This window comes from Falco peregrinus, chromosome 2 (assembly GCF_023634155.1).
Source record: "Falco peregrinus isolate bFalPer1 chromosome 2, bFalPer1.pri, whole genome shotgun sequence".
NCBI lineage: Eukaryota > Metazoa > Chordata > Aves > Falconiformes > Falconidae > Falco > Falco peregrinus.
In genome coordinates this window covers 27,108,034-27,127,444 of record NC_073722.1, presented here as the reverse complement: position 1 = coordinate 27,127,444, position 19,411 = coordinate 27,108,034, and the positions used below count along the sequence as shown (strand labels likewise).

Genomic DNA, 19,411 nt, shown 5'->3' with positions numbered 1-19,411 from the left:
GTTAGTGCATGTCCTGTAATGAGACAAAGAATTACTTACAATTCAGTTTCTCTCAGCATAATCAGTTTTCTTTGATTGGTTTTAAGTCTTCTCTGTAAATTAGCAGTGCTGGAATTATTCTTTAGCAGGAAGAATTCAATTTGCTTTTTGTGAGGTTTTTTCCCCGTCTGTAGTAGCAAGAGTTAACAGAATAAGAAGCAGAGATTCTAAGATGCAGTACAGGAATTCTGTGTCATTTGTGGTTCAAGAAAAGGGGGTGGTATTCAGCTCTTGAAAGGTCTTTAATGAATGCTGTTTGTTTGGTGTTTTTGAAAGCTAATGGTCAGAGGAAAGCAAGAGAAACAGCCTTGGAGCTTTTAGGGTAAAGGGATGAACACTTTTTCTGATTGAGGTGATTGTTTCACCACCCTTTTTATGTAAGGATTTTTCACTATCTATTGCCTTTTGTTTTTATTCTAATGACATACACTTAAAGAAGCCTTTTTTTATGTGAATGCAATGCTTTCTCCCCTCCTCCTGTAGAAAATCTGCTTGCCACAGACAGGCAGAGCATGTGTTTCTCTTGTCTTGGTTGGGTGCACAGATCTTCTTTTATGTGTGCTGCTTCTTACCCTGTTGCCTAGACGATCACTGGCTTTCACTAAGGATGTCTGGTTCTCGTAAAGAGTTTGACGTGAAACAGATTTTAAAAATCAGATGGAAGTGGTTTGGTCATCAGGCATCAGCCCCTAACTCTGCAATTGCAAACGACCAGGGAGACTTCTGGAATAGAGGACAAAATGTAACAACTGGTGGCACAAAGTTTTTAGATTCAGGTAACCTACCTCTAACATCAGTTGGTTACAGAAGGTCCAGCCAACAGGATTTCCAGAATTCACCTCCTTGGCCAATGGCATCCACCTCAGAAATCCCTACATTTGAATTTGCAGCAGAAGACTGTGGAGGTGCAGGTTCGCTTGACAGACAAGAAACAGATGATAGAGCAAGTGAAGAAGAAAATGAATCGGACAGCAGTTCATGCAGGTTATTGATTACTTTCCTATTGTGAGAAATGTATTTTCATTTCATGTTTACAGATAGTATGCATATATAGGCTAACCTTTATTATAGATTAAAATGCTTCAGAAACCTAGCAGCTGCAGTATCAGAAACAGAAAATGATTTATAGTCAGGGTTCTGTATGTTTACTAGGATCTTTTTAAAAGGCAGATGTAGTCAATGTGGATAAATAAAGCACAAACTTGTGTTTTAAGTAGTATACCAACTACGTGCTGCTATGAACAAGGTATTGTCCATTACATGGTAATGTTACAGGATGCTTGCTGAATTATTTCAGAGTGATGCTGATCGTTCAGTTATGCTGAGAATTAGTCTCATGCCAGTTAGGAGAAAACTATGAAAATGTAAGCTTCTTGTGACTCTTACTGGATGTTTCCACATTATAGATGAGGGAAATGACACTAAAAAATACTTAAGAAGTAAAGCAAAGATTATTTTTTTCTTGTGTATATGCAACTTGAAGGAAAAAAATACTTTCATCTATCGAAAGCTGGCCAGTTTGTGCTTTAATCTGTCCAGGTGTCTTAAAATGTGTATCTAGCTTAAAAAGAAAAGACTGTTTTATTGTGTCTATTTAAGGTGTTTTTCTCTAACATATTGTTACTAAAGATGAAACTGCAAAATTTGTTCTTAAATGAAAGGTGTTTACCAGTTGTTGTAAATTAGGCAAGTTAAAAGAATTAAACTGATACTTAACAAGAAAGATTATTATTTCCTTTTACTGCATATCAGCTGTTCTTCACTAAAAGTATTTTTTTTGTTTTGTACTGCATATAGTGCGTAATAGCTTACCATTTCAAGTAAATTTTATGATGTTTGTTTTCTTGCTTTTAAGATAACTTTGCAATGATACGGCATTTCAGAAAATACGCCTATTTAAAAGGGTACACTGTTTAATAAAGCCTAATAAGGACGGATCAATCTAGACATAGCAGTTTTAGTGTTTTGCATTCCCTATGAGAAGAATTCTTTTAGTGCAAGGGCAAAGTAGCCCACAATATAAACACTACCTATTTATGGTTTATATAACCTTTAAAGATTCAAAGAAAGGGGGGAGGGTAAAAATGCTTAAGAGTCAATACAGTGTATTTGCTTTTATCACTGAATGGCAATAGTACTAGAATTACAGGGAAAGGAAATCCTGCATGCTGATGCTTCATAACAGCAGTCTGATCATGCTGCAACAACTATGTAGCTATAAATAATATTTCTGAAGACATCCTATTTTAAGTGATATTCATGTATGAATTTTTAATAGCTGTGTCACTGGATAATATATATGATATAGGTGTAACATCACCTTCCATTTCAGGAACATTTACTTGTGATGTGAAATTTTTATATATAGCATTACCCCAATCGGATATTCTCACCATAGTAATGTGCAGTCGGTGTAGAAAAAAAAAAGTAATTTTAAGAGATAAATGTCTAGATTGAAATTACTATAAATTTGTTCTTAATTGTGGGAGAAGAATTTACCACAAAACTAATTTGTTACTTTGTAGAATTGGAGAACTGCAGGTACTTACTTAGGGGTGTGAGAAGTCTATATAGCATTGGGGTTTTGGTTTTTTTTTTTGCAGGTGGAATTGTATACTACAGGAAGTGCATGGAGGATTTGAACTCAGTAAATTTGAAGTATCTTTTAAATTGTGTGCTTAATCATCTATAGCATCTAGCATTATTTGTAATTCCTTTTGTCTTGTAGTTCTTGCAAGTGTTTTACTTTCAGGCTTTAAAATGAATATTTTGGATAAATTTTGAGTTCAGTGCTGGTACAATTTAATATGTAACTAATGGTAATGTAAGAACTTGCTTTGTATTATCTGTCTCCTGTCTTATGGGGACGCTGTACTTAAACCATGTTTTTCTCACTCCTTTGTTAAGAACCTGTAAACTATTGGGCAGACTACAGAAATCTGTCCAGCAGCTGGAATAGTTCTGATGTTAAGAACGTAATTAAATGTTCTTTTTATTAGTCTAAAATATAGCTTTTTTTCCCCATATGAAAACCCTGTTTCCTCCATTGGAAACAAATTGTGTGAGTGTAAAAATCCTTTTTTTAAAACTTTGTAGAAGCTATGCAGCGACCTTTCTTCTTTACTCCTCTTTAATTTACCGCCCAGTTACAAGCCCTAAAAGCATGAAGTGACAGCTCAATGGCTTTGTACATATCAATCGTCCTTCCTCTTTGCCATGTGATACAGCACAGCTAGAAAAGCATTTAGATCAGGTCTTTGTCATTATGAAAGCTTTAGATCGTTGTGTGATTCATTTATAGAGACCTGCTATAGAATTCATTTATTACTAATTAGTATAGACCTTGGTGGCATAAGGGATAAGCAAATTCCAAGTTTAGTACCAGATCTTTGATAAAGGCTGTGTCTGACATGCAAGCAGATCATCCAGATTCAGGGATCAGAGCTAGTTGGCTATAATGCTGTTGACATTATACTCCTACGTGTTGTTTGTAACCAGCGTTAGCTTGAATGATTGATTACTGGACCAGTGAGGTTTGAATTCTTTTGCTGGCTTTTGTCTCCTAGATTTCCTCTGTTGTTAACTTTCCTACATTCCTGAGGAAACAGTCATCATCTTGGATTTGTACGCTTCTTAAAATTTTCCAACAGCTGTGCAGACTCTTACATAGCAGATTTAAACTTATTAGCAATAGATACGTTTTTCATAACTTTTGTGGGTGCCTTAGCAGCAGTCCACAGACCTTGAAAGCATGGTGGATATCAACCTAAAAATACCTAGAGCATACCTAGTATGCAGAATATTGTATCTGGTTCATTTCACCCAGGCATGTGTTAAAATATTGGAATTACTTTACTGTAGATTAAAGTGTGGAAATGTTTTCAAATGTAATATAAAATGTATATTTATATTTGAACATTAAATGCAAACAGTATTTCAAAATTCATCAGCTGTGTCCTAACCCTGAAAAGTTCAGTAAGATGTCTGTAATTGATTTTAAAACAAGGTCTGAATGCACCAGGTGGTAGCTACTCTGCATTATTGCACGCTCTATGCACAGTCTTGGATTTAGTAAGCTGTTAACTTCCAATCTAAGTCTGCCCCGCAATAATTTTCAATCTACAGACACCTTTGGTATTCTTTCAGCTCAGTCTTACCTGCCTTTGAGGCTGTAAGTTTATTAGGGCCGCCAATTGTGGTGTGTATGTCTGTGTATCTCCTATCGTAAAACAATGCAAACTGCCAAATAAGGACAGTTGATAGATTCCCTAATTTTGTTGCATGACAGTAGTATGATACTTGAAATTGACTGAAAAATTATGAAAAGAGCATTTTTTTTTTGCTAGATATATACATGAATTAGACAAAAATAAGAAACTTACTGAAAGACAAGTTGGTTTACAGGGGAGAATCTCTAGCCTTCTAGTTTCTTTTCTTCCATGCTACTGCTAAAATTCTTTCATTTTCCACTGTGCCTATTAAATCTTCACTTGGGTTATGACTATGCATATTTGGAAAGAGTTAGTGCGGCACAATTACATAGCACGTACAAAGCAGATGCAATCTAGTAAGCTTGAACAGTAGATGTAATGAAGGTAAGACAAGAGGCTGTAGCATGGACTTCTCAAGGGCACAGGGGATTCCAGCTATAAATTTGGATGGAATGGGCTTCCATGCAAGATGATCATATTTTTGCACAGATTGTCATGTGTTTTGACTACCTTAAAGCTTGGTCAGGTATGTTTTTGTACTACTGCGCTTCTCAATCACTCCAGTGTAGATGTATCATGAGGTAGTCTAAATAGTTGTTTTGCAAACAGAATGCATGTTACTGGTGACATTTGTGTGGGTATATGAATTCACTGCACTAAATCCAAGACATCTCTTAGGAAACATCAGTGCTATAATCAAGAGTCTATCTGCAATGAAACATGCCTATGTTATTTCTTAACATAATTAGAAACAAGTAAAGATGCAGTAGTATTGGCTTAGAAGGCTGTATATACATGTCTTTGCTGGCCTAGCATAGGTTACGCTGGTGTCTGTTGTTGCTCGTGCCAGTTAGATTAAGGTTACTGTGCATATATATGTGTGTATGTTTGCTAGAACTGGTGCCTTTTGATTACACGATTGTAGTTCTGGCTATTGCTGTAATTATTTTCTCTAGCATAAAGTGAATCAGTAGCCCTCGTCTTACTGTGCTCTTCAGTCTCTCCAGAGTCACTGTTGTCCTCTTTCCAGTGTTTTGTATTACCTTGATTTATGATACACTAGATTTTTAGCAGTTTTTGTTGTTACCACCTTATGGCTTCCTCCTATTATTTATGCCCTTCCCAGCCTTTGAAGGTGTCTTGCTTTTAACTATTTCTTGCTTTTTCCAAGAATCCTTTCAGCATCCTTCTTTTCAACAAACTTCATTCTCTGCAGCTGAGGTTCTTCTTTTTCTAAGTTTGAAGAAGGAATTTTTTTACTCCTTACAAAGTATAGTCTATAATTATGGAAGGTGGCATATTGTTATTTTAGTAAGTTGTGTTTCAGTCTCTGCATGCCATAAAACGTCAGCTAGCTTGAAGATAGCAGTGTAAACAACTAAATTGTTGAAGAGATATATTTTAAACTATTTTGAAACATTGTATGTAAAAACTGCAATGCAAGAAGCTATCTTAACACAATAAGAAAGTTACAAAATGGAGATTTGTTTAAAAATGCAAAGGTTGTAGCTTAATGTGTATCCTAATTTGTCCAAAGTCAGACATACTCTTACCTCCCCTAGTGACTTAAGCAATTGACTACTATAGCCTAAAGATGGCTTGAAATTTCAACAGATCTTCTACTTATTACTGAAAAAATACCTTGAGATCATGGATTTGTTATGCGGTATAGCAGATGTAGTGCCCTGTGTCAAAGTAGACAATCAGCTTACCTTTTGGCTGCACGGGACTTTTTTTTTTTTAATTATTTTTTATTAGGAAGTCCAACTACTGGAGATTTATCAGTTCTAGTAAGAAAATAAATGCCTTCACTGGTTTTGAACAGTAGTGAAATTTATAGCTTATTGGTGATTTGCTAGAGTAAATTCCATATGCTTTGTTTATGATTGCAGAGTTCTGCTTTGGTCAGTCAAACATTGGCTTTTGATTTCATTGACATCATTCTTGGGTTTGCATTACAAGAATGTAAACAGCAGCATGTAATTTATAGTCAGAGGTACTATGCATTAGTTTTCTTTTATTATCTTCTCTAAACACAAGGCAGTTGCACCTGTTTTTCTGCACATAATTTCCATCACTTATCTCTAAACCTCTTTTATTATTTGGAACTTTTTTGAGGTGTGACTAAACCTAATATTTTTACTATTTCTTCTTTCAAATGTCATGATACTTATTTTTTTTATACCTGTATACATTGAGATGTCTGTATTGGTTTGTTGACTTTCTGTTTATTTACATGTCATATTTATAAAGATAGTATTCTTTATGCATGAATTCAGATTTACAATGTTAATGTCAGTTACTTTATTTTCTGAGAAACAAAATGGTGTTCACTGGAAACATATTAGTGAGGAGAAAAATGTGTATTTTTCCCCATCTGTCCAGTTTTGCCGGTGTTTACTACTTCTAATGCTTTCATCTACACCCAGTCTGTGTTAGAGCAACATGTAAAACAATATTTAAGCCAATTCTGTGCACTGGTTATTCTGGCCCCAGTTCCCATTTTGCACTTTGTAAGTCTGTCTATGAAAACCATTTGGGTTGGTGTACAGTGCTGCCTGCAGATTTCGGTAGCGTAGATAGAGCATTTGCTTTTAGCTTGATTTCCTAAAGGGACCAAGTTTGTGCGGTTGTGTTTTGCATCACCCTTGCCATTTCGTGGGTAGCTTTGAAACCTATGGGCCGTGAGGGTAGGCAGAAGTCTCAAAGATAAAGTCACTCCTTGCAGTTAGTTAATGGAGAGAAACCCAGCTTACTGCCTTCACTGAAAAAGGGCAGAATTCATCTGATGCAAAGCTGGCTGTGTGACACCTCTTACTGTTAGTCACGTTATTTGCTGTCTCTTGCCTAGTGAGGAAATGTCTTAAGGAACTGAGGGGAAAGGAGAAGAGCTGGAGTTGTGGTGGCAGGTGGAATGAGGAAAGGAGATAGAGCATAGAAATACTTGTAAAATAGACTTCATTTGTAGATTCTGTGAACCATCCAGTTGAGTAGGCATAGTAGCAATATGTTGGAGGTAGTTTCTCCATCAAGATTTTATGGATAGAAATCCCATTGTAATGCTGCCTGACTCCTTTGTCTAGTCAAGGCTCTAGTAACAAGCAGCACTTCAGCATGCTGCTTCTGTCAAAAGGAGCGTGACTTCTTAATGCGAGTAAATAATCTTTACTTGCTCCAAAAGGTTAGAAGAGACAAGATGATCAGCATCTGTACTACATGTCTCTGATCTAACCAGGTCACTCTTACCTTGCAGTTAAAATACATTTTTGCAGATTTATAGGATTTAATACTATCTTGTGGAGAAGTTGACCTTTTTTAGAAGTACAGGTGAGGTTACAGCTGGATTATGTGAACTAGTTATGACAATAGAACAGTTTTAAATACAAGTGAATTTACACATAATTTTCTGATGATTTTTTCAGACAATTTCACACAATTTTTCAGAAAAAATATTTTTAAACTAATTTCAGATTTTGGATTGTGTTCTTCTATCTCTGTTCCAAAGTGAATAGTTTGAAAACTGTATTTGATTTTTTTCTTAGTTATAATGAAGCCTTTATTGCTTTATTTTTATTTCTAAGACAAACATGGAGACTTTTAAGCTAAAAGATGCCTTCCTGAAAATAATTTTAAATGCATAAAATAAAATGCTTGAAAAAATTTTGTAAATTTTGTTATAGTAAAGGTTAATACTTACTAGAATTCATAGGCTGTTAACTAATATGTGTGATTGCTATAAAATAACAGTAACTCCTCCTTTAAATTTAAAATTAATTGCAGTGATTTAAAATTATTAAAATAACGAATCCTGTTAATAGGAACAGATTGTGCTTCTCCCATGTAAAATTTGAAAACCACTGATGCCTCTCTTTTGGGGGAGAGAGTTTAGTAGAAGTGGGAGGAAAGAAGGCTTGTGTATGTTATGGTTTGGTTTTATATTAAAGCCTGTGCTGTAGCTTTATTTAAGCCACAACAAGGAAGCCTGAAACAACTAGAAAGGAAACCAGAAGGAGAGGTGTGAATTCAGCTCTCCAGTCGTCATCATTATATATTCTTTTATTTTTGAAACTCATTTACCACCACTTCACTAGCCCAATAAATTGCTTCATTGCTTTGCAATGAACTGTTTTATTGGGTAGAGCTCCTTATTCCAAACATCCTACTTCAAGAAAGAAAATATTTTAAAAATGAATGGTTTTATAGCTATATATATGGCTTATGCATAATTTTGATTTCAAAAGGCATACTGTTATATAAATTATTTATTAGACAGAGAAGCTGAAGAAAGCTAGCATCTTTAGTATATGGATGTTTGTCACCAGGGTAGTAAAATGTGTAGCTAGTGTGGGAAAGACCTTGTTCTTAGTTATTTACATTTTTACAATCATCCTAAAATTGTACCATACTTAATAAAATTTGGTCAGTGCTCGATAGCATGTTTTTGACATAAATAGGGAAAGAAAAGAAAACCCAAGAAAAATGTGAGTGAAGTTAAAGAATAGAAAAAGGAAACCCTACTGACTAACATTCTAAGCTACTTGTAATAATATTTTCATTTCTTGTGATAAAAATGCTATCTTAAGTCTTAATCTTAAAGGAATATGCAAAAAGGGCTCTTTGATACACTTATTGTGTGTGCTGACAGCCTCAGTCTTTAATTTTCTGAGTAGTATGCGTGAGGTGTGCAGAAGTAGCAATATCTCTCTAGCCTGTGGGAGGGGAAATTCATACTATACTTAAAGACAAATTTGAGAGCTAAATGCAAAAGGAGCAGAGCTGTCTTGATACTCAGAGCGGCAGGACTATCGTGGCTGGGTGTCTGCTCTAAGCACGGGATTCACAGGTCAGTGTTAAGATACCCAGGTTTCCCCTCTCTAGGTGGAAGGAATGTGGGCCAAGAATTTTGGAAGGCATTTCAGTACTGCTGCTGGGAGGGGGAAAAGCAGGTCCTCCGTGTCCTCTGTTCTTCCCATGCTTGTGTATTCTCCCAAGCTGTCATGGCTGTGGCAAACTGAACTGGGAAACAGATTTGTAAAACACTTTGGGGAAGGAGGGATATGTGAATTTTGTATAACCATTGAGTCATAGGCATAAATAGCCCTTGAAGTTATTTCTTCCTTTTTACATGTATCAACTATTAGGCTGTCTCTTTCATGTTCTCTTTATAGACCACTGAAGTCTGTCTTTCTCCTTTTCCTTCCTTATGGAAAATGGTTTGTAAGTTATTGGCTAGAGGACAGGTATAGGGTTGAACTTCAGGTGAGGGGAAGAACTAAGCTTGGCTCTATTGTGGTCTGAGTAAGTGCTTTATCATGGGTAGTGGAAAACAGATGCCGCTGCAATTATTACTCCTTATTGAATGAGAGTGGTGACTGCCACCGAGTTCTCTGCAGAATGCACGTGTGCAGTCTTGGGGCTGGCAATAACTCCAGTGAGGGTGTGGTCCAGCAAAGTGCTGGCTTGGAAGGTTTTTCGCTATTCCGTGCCAGTTTGTTGCTGCTTCAGTTTTATCTGCACAACTCTGTGAGGTGGTAATGTACATCAAATCCTTGATATCATGCAATTTTTTATCATTATTAATGGGGTTAATTTGAAGAATCTGAATTAAAATATGGTTCAGCCAAAAAAACCCTTCAAACTGTATCAAGACAGTTGAAGATGTGGTAAATTGTGATAGAGTAAGAATTTCTTAAGCATTTTCTTGTTGGCCAGCACTCTGTTCTTTCCACTTTGCTTTCTTTTGCTTTCTTTTGCTTTCTTTTGCTTTCTTTTGCTTTCTTTTGCTTTCTTTTGCTTTCTTTTGCTTTCTTTTGCTTTCTTTTGCTTTCTTTTGCTTTCTTTTGCTTTCTTTTGCTTTCTTTTGCTTTCTTTTGCTTTCTTTTGCTTTCTTTTGCTTTCTTTTGCTTTCTTTTGCTTTCTTTTGCTTTCTTTTGCTTTCTTTTGCTTTCTTTTGCTTTCTTTTGCTTTCTTTTGCTTTCTTTTGCTTTCTTTTGCTTTCTTTTGCTTTCTTTTGCTTTCTTTTGCTTTCTTTTGCTTTCTTTTGCTTTCTTTTGCTTTCTTTTGCTTTCTTTTGCTTTCTTTTGCTTTCTTTTGCTTTCTTTTGCTTTCTTTTGCTTTCTTTTGCTTTCTTTTGCTTTCTTTTGCTTTCTTTTGCTTTCTTTTGCTTTCTTTTGCTTTCTTTTGCTTTCTTTTGCTTTCTTTTGCTTTCTTTTGCTTTCTTTTGCTTTCTTTTGCTTTCTTTTGCTTTCTTTTGCTTTCTTTTGCTTTCTTTTGCTTTCTTTTGCTTTCTTTTGCTTTCTTTTGCTTTCTTTTGCTTTCTTTTGCTTTCTTTTGCTTTCTTTTGCTTTCTTTTGCTTTCTTTTGCTTTCTTTTGCTTTCTTTTGCTTTCTTTTGCTTTCTTTTGCTTTCTTTTGCTTTCTTTTGCTTTCTTTTGCTTTCTTTTGCTTTCTTTTGCTTTCTTTTGCTTTCTTTTGCTTTCTTTTGCTTTCTTTTGCTTTCTTTTGCTTTCTTTTGCTTTCTTTTGCTTTCTTTTGCTTTCTTTTGCTTTCTTTTGCTTTCTTTTGCTTTCTTTTGCTTTCTTTTGCTTTCTTTTGCTTTCTTTTGCTTTCTTTTGCTTTCTTTTGCTTTCTTTTGCTTTCTTTTGCTTTCTTTTGCTTTCTTTTGCTTTCTTTTGCTTTCTTTTGCTTTCTTTTGCTTTCTTTTGCTTTCTTTTGCTTTCTTTTGCTTTCTTTTGCTTTCTTTTGCTTTCTTTTGCTTTCTTTTGCTTTCTTTTGCTTTCTTTTGCTTTCTTTTGCTTTCTTTTGCTTTCTTTTGCTTTCTTTTGCTTTCTTTTGCTTTCTTTTGCTTTCTTTTGCTTTCTTTTGCTTTCTTTTGCTTTCTTTTGCTTTCTTTTGCTTTCTTTTGCTTTCTTTTGCTTTCTTTTGCTTTCTTTTGCTTTCTTTTGCTTTCTTTTGCTTTCTTTTGCTTTCTTTTGCTTTCTTTTGCTTTCTTTTGCTTTCTTTTGCTTTCTTTTGCTTTCTTTTGCTTTCTTTTGCTTTCTTTTGCTTTCTTTTGCTTTCTTTTGCTTTCTTTTGCTTTCTTTTGCTTTCTTTTGCTTTCTTTTGCTTTCTTTTGCTTTCTTTTGCTTTCTTTTGCTTTCTTTTGCTTTCTTTTGCTTTCTTTTGCTTTCTTTTGCTTTCTTTTGCTTTCTTTTGCTTTCTTTTGCTTTCTTTTGCTTTCTTTTGCTTTCTTTTGCTTTCTTTTGCTTTCTTTTGCTTTCTTTTGCTTTCTTTTGCTTTCTTTTGCTTTCTTTTGCTTTCTTTTGCTTTCTTTTGCTTTCTTTTGCTTTCTTTTGCTTTCTTTTGCTTTCTTTTGCTTTCTTTTGCTTTCTTTTGCTTTCACTGGGAGAATGCCAACCAGTTTTGTCAATGTAACATATGAGTTCCTTGATTCAGTTTCCAGAATGACCCCTAAGATTACTTGTTTCAGCTTGTCAGAGGGCCGGTGGTGGAGCAGAACAAGTGACTTAGAGGGGGTGGGAAGAAGTTGATACAGCTGAAATAAATGGCTAACCACAATTTCAGAGAGCACATAAGATAAAGTCCTCTGAGGGAGGGAGGGAGGCAGGTATCTCATTTCTGATCTGTTACTAGATTTAGTTGTGAATTAAGTGCCAAATTGCTTGGGCTTTTTAGCTGTTTGCATACATGCACAAAACAAAACTGCACCACCCCCCCAATAAAACAAATAAATAAAAAATAAGCAAAACAAAAAAACGCAAACAAACCAAAACACTGCCCAAAAACCAAACCAAAAAAACCAGAGCATTTTCTGCTGAAAATTTAGACTTCAGTTTTGAGGAGCTCTGTCTTGAAAGTTCTAGGCTAAGGACTGAGCCAAGTCTCTTTGTGGATTTAGCTCTAAGCATGCTGCCTGAGCATATCTGTGTGAAAACAGAGGTCTCAATGCAGATCTTGTGAATCCATGTCCTTCCAAATATTATGGCAGGTGTAGACTATTTTATAAATCGCCTGTATTGTGGAAGATTAATTAGCAGTTAAAAAATTACGAGCAAGAAAAGGTGCTTCCCTCCATATACATAATTAGGATTCATCTCCTTTATATCTGTCTTAGGCCCATGCATTCCATTTATTTTCTCTGTTCCTCTTTTTTTCTCCCAAGCTGCTGTGTGTGTGGACAGGAGTAATTTTTTTTCCCCATCCACCCTTGCTTCTCCCCTGTATTGGCATCTACTGTGCTAGATCTCATTTCAGACACAAAAGGCTTTGTGCAATGGAGGTGGTGGTATATTGATGTGTTTTTTGATTCCCACCTCCCCCGCATGCCCACACTCTTTTTACTAGTTCCATATACGCTGAGTTTTGTTCTAGTCACCCTAGGCTAAGTGTGAAGCAAGGCTTTAACATATGTGGGAGGGAAGGGTTTGATTCTTTATTGCATCCTTCCATTGCTTTTTCAGTTTGCATGGTCTTGGTAGATGTCTGTTCTTCCTTAACCATCTGACAATGCTATAGATGTGAGTACTGGACTGATCTTCATGTGTCTGTTAGTTGAAGAGTACAACATTAAATGATTGTACCTTTTTCACAAGGATTTAGATTAAGTTTGGAGGAAGAGAGAAAGTATGAATATGAAGAGAAATAAAATATCAAGGAAATATATATTAAAACAAATAATGTATGTAAATTTTAAATTCACATTTATTATCGGTAGATAAATTGCTGCACCTTAGTATTGTGGGAACTACAATTTCTGTTATTGTCTTCAGCAGAACCTCCAACAGCAGTCATACCTTATCATCTTGTCAAACTATGGAGCCCTGTACCTCAGATGAATTTTTTCAGGCCCTCAACCACGCTGAACAAACTTTTAAAAAGATGGAGAATTATCTTAGACACAAACAGCTATGTGATGTGGTGTTAGTTGCTGGTGATCGTAGAATTCCAGCTCACAGGTAAGTTTATTATAATTTGAAGTAACTGCATATTTCTTTACAAATGCACCTTCAAAATGTGTCCTGTGTTTTCTTTAAAGAAGGTCAGAGCATCCTAAATAATTTAGAATACTTCAAACATGCTATGTTTTTTAACATCTGTTTGGAAACTGAAAGCTAATTTCTCTCTGTTGTATGTGATACAGCATCAAAAATAATTGTGATGTTTTCATGTTCTACTTTTTGTCCTCAAGCATATAGTAAGATATTTGAAAAACAAAATAAAACCCCCAAAAGTATCCTCAGAATATTAGAAGTAGTAGTGGTTTCTGTATCATGGAATGACACAAAAAAGTTTTCTTAGATTTAATTTTTCCTTTGTACTAACAATTAAGTTGCTGAAGTCATAATTAGCAAGAAGGACAGTCTTCTGTCTGCATAAAGGTTTTTTGCTCCCATAGTAAGAAGAGTCCTTTGATGGCAGGCTATGGAACATTGACAGTAAGTGCGAGAGGGCTAAATTATTAAATCAAACATTACCCTATCTGTCATCTGTGTATTTAATAGGTCATATGGCATGCCACTTTAACAGCTAGGAAAATACCAAAGACTGTGAAACAAAAGTATGAATAACTGAAGCATGTTACAGTGTTTAATGCACAGTATTAATAGTTCAAATAGGAACCTAGGTATAATTAAGCTGTGGTTTCATAAGATCATTTCTACAACAGAAATAGCAACCTAAAACATTCCTAGTTTCCAGTGCTCATTCCTACCCCCAAAGTGAAACTACAGCTTACTACTGTAATAGTAATAAAAAGATGGGAAGAGGTTGCTTGGTTTGGTATTTTCCTTAAAGACAGATCTCTGCTTTTATTCAGCTATCATCCACACTGTTGTGCTGACACAGCTGAGGGAATGACAGCATGAGTGTGGGAACAGACTTGAGGAGCAGGGAGGCAGTTATACCTTAACTTGCTACTGCTCTCAAAGACTTCATTTTATGAAACTTCATTTTTAAACAGTCAAGACTGTCACTGATATTTCCAAGATGATTTAAGGCAATCTTTTTGCAATTACTGCTACAATGGGTGGTCCTGCTCTCCACCCAACCCAACCTGAGTTCCTTTGTAAATATTTACAGCCACATAGCTGCGGATGATGATGAATCCTCTTTGGAGAGACAATAGGGTGAGCAAGGTGATTTGGCTTTCCCTGTGGCTACAGAGTTGCTTAAGATTACTGTTTAGTTTGTTCAAATTTGTTGCAAAACTGCATTGTCCTTGTGGAAAGAGTGAATTGTATGAAAACAGAACATACACACCCTTAGTGGATTTGCACCTGCTGAAGTAATTTAGAAGTCGAGAGAGCTCAGGAATGCTGTAAGCAGGAAAAAGAGGGATTATAAAAAGGAAATAATTTTACTTTCTTGTGTGGCCCAGGTAGCGCGTTTGCAGTATACACTTCTGGAGTATGGCTTATGTAATAGTTAAAAAGTGTAGAAAAGGTGCAGAGGACAGCTGTGAGTATCTTGCAAGGACTGGAGATGCTTTTTTTTTTTTTTGTAACAAGATAAATAGAAAGTCAGCATGCTAAAATGTTCTTTAATGTGGTTCCTACCTGTTTCTCAAGAACTGACTTTGCTCCTCCAGTTTCTGCTACAGTATTTGTTTCTGTAGTGCAGTTAGGCCTATGTTAGCACCTGTTATTTGCTCTGGTCTTCTTTTGGGAGGAGAAAATTCTTGCTGAAGTTGGTATATTGTGTTTTAAATAAGCATGAAAGTTAAGGCCAAAGCAGCACACCTTATGCTTGTAGCAGGAGGTGGGAGGATGATGATTGTCCTTAGTTCACTTTATAATGTTGGAGCAACTTAGAAAGCAACTTTGCCTTTTCCACAGCAAGTTCTATCTCTTACTGTTTTGTTTTCACAGAGAAACACAGCAATAACTAGTGTCTTCGTCTCAGTTACGTCCAAAGTACCTCACTGAAAATTGAACGTTTCCATAGTAGGAAAGATAAAGATGGAAATATTAAATTGGTTGAGAATTTATAGAAATTCAGTAAGAAGACTGGCTTTACGTACTTGCAGTAACCTGTGTTATAAGAAAAAAAATTCTGAAGGATTTTTTTACTGCCTGCATCCCAGTTCTGCCTGCTTCAGTATTTACTGCAGGCTGGAACAGTCAGTGTATGTCAGAAGAGTAGTGATTATTTTAACTTAAGATTTAATAAGCAACAGATGATGTATTAAATAGATATTAGCTTAATGTCTTGGCATTCTGAGATGTGTAAGAAAATAGAAAGTTCACTTACACTGGATAGTTCTTTTGTTCTTTTTATTTCTTAAAGATAAAAAGGGTTTACTTAATATATGGTCACACAGAATTGGTAAGTAATAACGATAATAATGAAAAATGTTCTTTATCTCACTTGTTAAACACACATACAGAGTTTTCAGAATTTCTGTATTTTGAACCAGATATTTTTAATAGCTCCTGTGTTATTTTTTTCTTAATACTCTGTTTCTAATTTTGGTGATACTTGAATGTCCTGAGGTGTATGTTGTATATTTTTAGAGAAAAAAAACAATGAGTTTGGTGTCTGCAATAGTAATAAGCACAGATAATACTTTACTGTAAAATTCTGAAGGGTTTTGGTTTGTATCTATTCAAAGAAATCAGGCTATGAGTCTACAAATAAGAGTATCATATGTAGACATGATTTTTCTGATTATGGCATTCTCTATTATTCTAAGACTGTTTAAATTATAGCTAAGAACTTATTTAGGAGATCAAGAAGCAAGTAGGAGAGGGGACAGTTCTCCACAAGGAAAAAATGCATTATATTCCCACTCCTTAACCTGCAGTTCCATAAAGAAATATTGCCAGACTTTTAATTAAATTTAATTAATTTTTTTTGTATCAGGTGCTTTTTCTGTGTCCACTGCAATTTCAGATGTCTGAGGAATTTATTATGTTCCTATTTACTACATTCAGCTAACTACTATATCCATAATAAGAGTATGGTTTTTATTGTAATCACCTGCTGATTAGAACATTCACATAAGAGAAGGGAGATGGGTGTAAATTCCTGGCCCAGAGGGTGTTTAGAGCCTGCTCTGTTCTTTAACCAGGAATCTGAAAATCTGTACGGAGCCATTTTCTTTCTTCCTGTTGACACTGAAAGATGGAAATAGAAAAGCCACGGAACTGAAGGAAAGAAGGCAAATGGAAGCTTATGTATGCTAGGGGTTAGGAAGCTTGTCTAGAAGAGCGCAATTTGCAGATGTTTTTATTTTGAGGTTTGTTTATTTTTGTACTACTTTTCCATATGGCTTAGTAATACTTCCTTTCTTTCACATCTGTATTGCCTTAGTTTGTAAATCATTCACTGCAGCCTTTTTTTCTTTGGTTTAGCTACGTTCGTAGAAGTTTAACACAAAGTGTCTTTCTAAAAAGTCAAAAGTATATAAAAAAGAACTTTTGCAATAGCTTTATGTTAAAAAAGGTACTATTGCTACTAACAGTGTGGTGGTGAAGGGTTTACTACAATCATTTCACTGTCAGAAGCAGCAATGAATTTTGAAAGGTTTGAATTCTCTGGAAGAGAGCTATAAGTAGAAATAATTATAACAGGAACATATTGCATGTATTTTTTGTTATTGCTTGCTTTTAAACAAATTTAATTTAAATATAGATGTATTAGTAGTGCGGGATAGTACGACTTTCATATATTCTTTTTATTATTGACATGCTTTGTTATCAAGAATAGAAACTAGCAGAAGCCACCAGTGTGTTTAGTGCTTCGAAGCTACATCTCATGAACTATTCAGTATATCACCTTACAAATTCAGTGAATGCTATTAGTGAGTTCTGTAGGACTATTTTGAGCTGTTACACAGCTGCAAACAAGGAGTTGCCTAGGAAGTGTCCCTTTTATCTTCAAGATGTGAAGAAGCTTCATTCTGTCAGGTGAATCAGGTTGGGAGATACTAAATCTGTAAATGGCCAGGTTTGACATCTATCATTGTTTTAGGTAATAATTGCTTTGTAGATGTAGAAAACTGTCTAGATGATGCAGCTTGTGGCAATTCCAGCAAGCAGTACAATTTAATTCAGGTATGCCATCCTGGTTACACGTATTTTACTGGCTCTTAGAAAATTCAAAATAAGTGTAAACCATCATGGTGGGTCTTTCTGTTGTTGGATCAGTGCAAACCACAGAAGTTAAAGATCTCAGAAGCATTGGAACCTCCGGTAAGAGCAGGAAGAGATGCTGAAACACCCAGACTTTGTTAGTATTTGGCCCATAGCTGTTGAGTGGTTTTTCCAGAGATTAACTGTTCGGGTATCTTATGATCTCCAAGATGAAAAATTCTGGTATTCATGTGTTCCTTTTCTCTACATATTTTCTGTACACTGAAAAAGAGCAGCCAATCTACTGCATGTATATAATTCTGTAGCCAAATTTTTGTAAACTTCCCTGTACGGGATTGAATATTTGGCAGTAGTTGGGAATTAGGTAAGGAGATAAAGGTAAACATGTTCAACATCCCCAGTTAAACAATACAATGTCAATTATATTACAACTTTTTCTTGATTATTTTGTTGTTGTTGTTTGTTACTGCTAAGAGGCCTCTCTAATGTCAATATATACTAATTTCATAGGCATTTTAGTTGGGCCGATTATGAAAGAAACATGAACTCAGAATACAAACCCCGTAGCTTTCTTCGGTTTCTAAACTGAGTAAAGGCAGTATTTTGCAGCATCAGTAGCTCCCAGTGACCTCTTGATATGGATGAATATGTTAATTTTAATGATTAATAAATAACACAAAGAGATTATCTTTTGTGTTAAATACTAGCAGAGCCATGACATGGCTCTGTTAACTGGGAGATTGTGGATATAAGTGTAGTTTTTATAGTTGTTGCATAGATTATTCTTTTGAAAAATCGTATTTAGCTCTTTTAGAGCTTTTTTAGCAAAATGGTTAAATATGGATGGGGAAAATCTTCTGTGGATTCTTCAGTTATATAAAGGTATTAGCTGCTTCACATGGTATAATCTGTACGTGGGAATGCAGTTTAGTTTTGGACAATCCAAAAAGAAAGGTTGAAAGAAAAATCAGTTACTAGCTATTAGATTAAAAGATCAATGAAAAGTGGGTGTCAAATGGCACAAGTAAAGTAGTAACTGTTTTTTATTGACTAATGGGAAAATTGTAGGATGAAAAAATCAATTCATTTTACTCTGTTTTGTGATACCTGACCTCAGTCATCGTGAGAAGCCAATATAACATCTGTTTGGTCTGTGCTGAGTGATTTTGTGAAGTGTTATATTCACTGAATGTATGCAGATGGAGTGTGTAGTGTATTTGGATTAGGCTTGATTCTTGGGCTTGCTGTTTGTACAGCTCAGTACATATGCAAATGTATTTAAATTTGAATTCCCTTTGAGCAAGGCAACAGTGAACTACTGCAGCACAAAAATTGATCCAAACCACAAGGCTGTTCCTAGAGGTCTTTTAGGGAAGAAACCAGCAGACCTCATGGAATAGTTATGGTAGGTTTCATACAACAGAATTAAAGGTTGAATATTCCTGCTCTCTGCTCCACATGATTTCCTTTTTCACCCTAGTCCTGTGAACATATGGAGACATCAAAATTCTTGCACGTCTTGTGGAGTGGCATTGTTCTATTTAGTCAGTGGTTTAGTAATCCAAAGAAATTTCTGTTGTGCACTAACATGTTTACTCAGTATCTTAAAATACTCAGAATTGTTAACAAAAGGCTAAATACATATCCACAAAAGATTACTCTCTACCATCTCCATGTTTACTGTGCCTAGTTCTATCAGTATTAGTAAAGGAATGCATTTGTGCACCAAGGGTAAAAACATTTTAAAGCACTTTGAAAAGGACTAGTAAGTCATTCTTTCACGTTTAAAAAAGCAATTGACGTAATATAAATGGAAGTAAATTCAGGTTTTTTAAATCTTCATAAAGTATATTTGTTTTTCATTTCCAATTTATGTGGGTTTTGTGGGTTGTTTCTGTGTTGGCTGTTAAAAGTCATTGAGCTTTGAAAGGGTAATTAGTTTGCTTCAGCAGCAAATGTAGATTTAGTAACAGTACTTCATTATTCATAAAGGGGAACTAGACCATGGAGCAGTATGTCAATTTTAAAATGTTTTTCCTCAATGCAGTGTTTCTTCAAAGAACAAAATAAT

At 35.3% G+C, this 19,411-nt stretch overlaps 1 protein-coding gene across 6 annotated transcripts in view; it reads left to right on the top strand.

The window, feature by feature from the left end:
• Nucleotides 1–19,411, top strand: part of KLHL5 (kelch like family member 5) — a 63,262-nt gene that overhangs the window by 18,828 nt on the left and 25,023 nt on the right. For 2 of the 6 annotated variants that reach the window (XM_055797221.1, XM_027795030.2), the window contains exons 1-2: nt 632–1,023; nt 13,018–13,203. In XM_055797221.1, the coding sequence (XP_055653196.1) occupies nt 647–1,023; nt 13,018–13,203 (563 nt within the window). In that variant the 5' untranslated portion in view covers nt 632–646. Of the gene's footprint in view, nt 1–631; nt 1,024–13,017; nt 13,204–19,411 lie in introns of those variants that run through there. The other 4 variants (XM_055797222.1, XM_055797224.1, XM_027795031.2 and 1 more) reach the window with 3 other exon arrangements.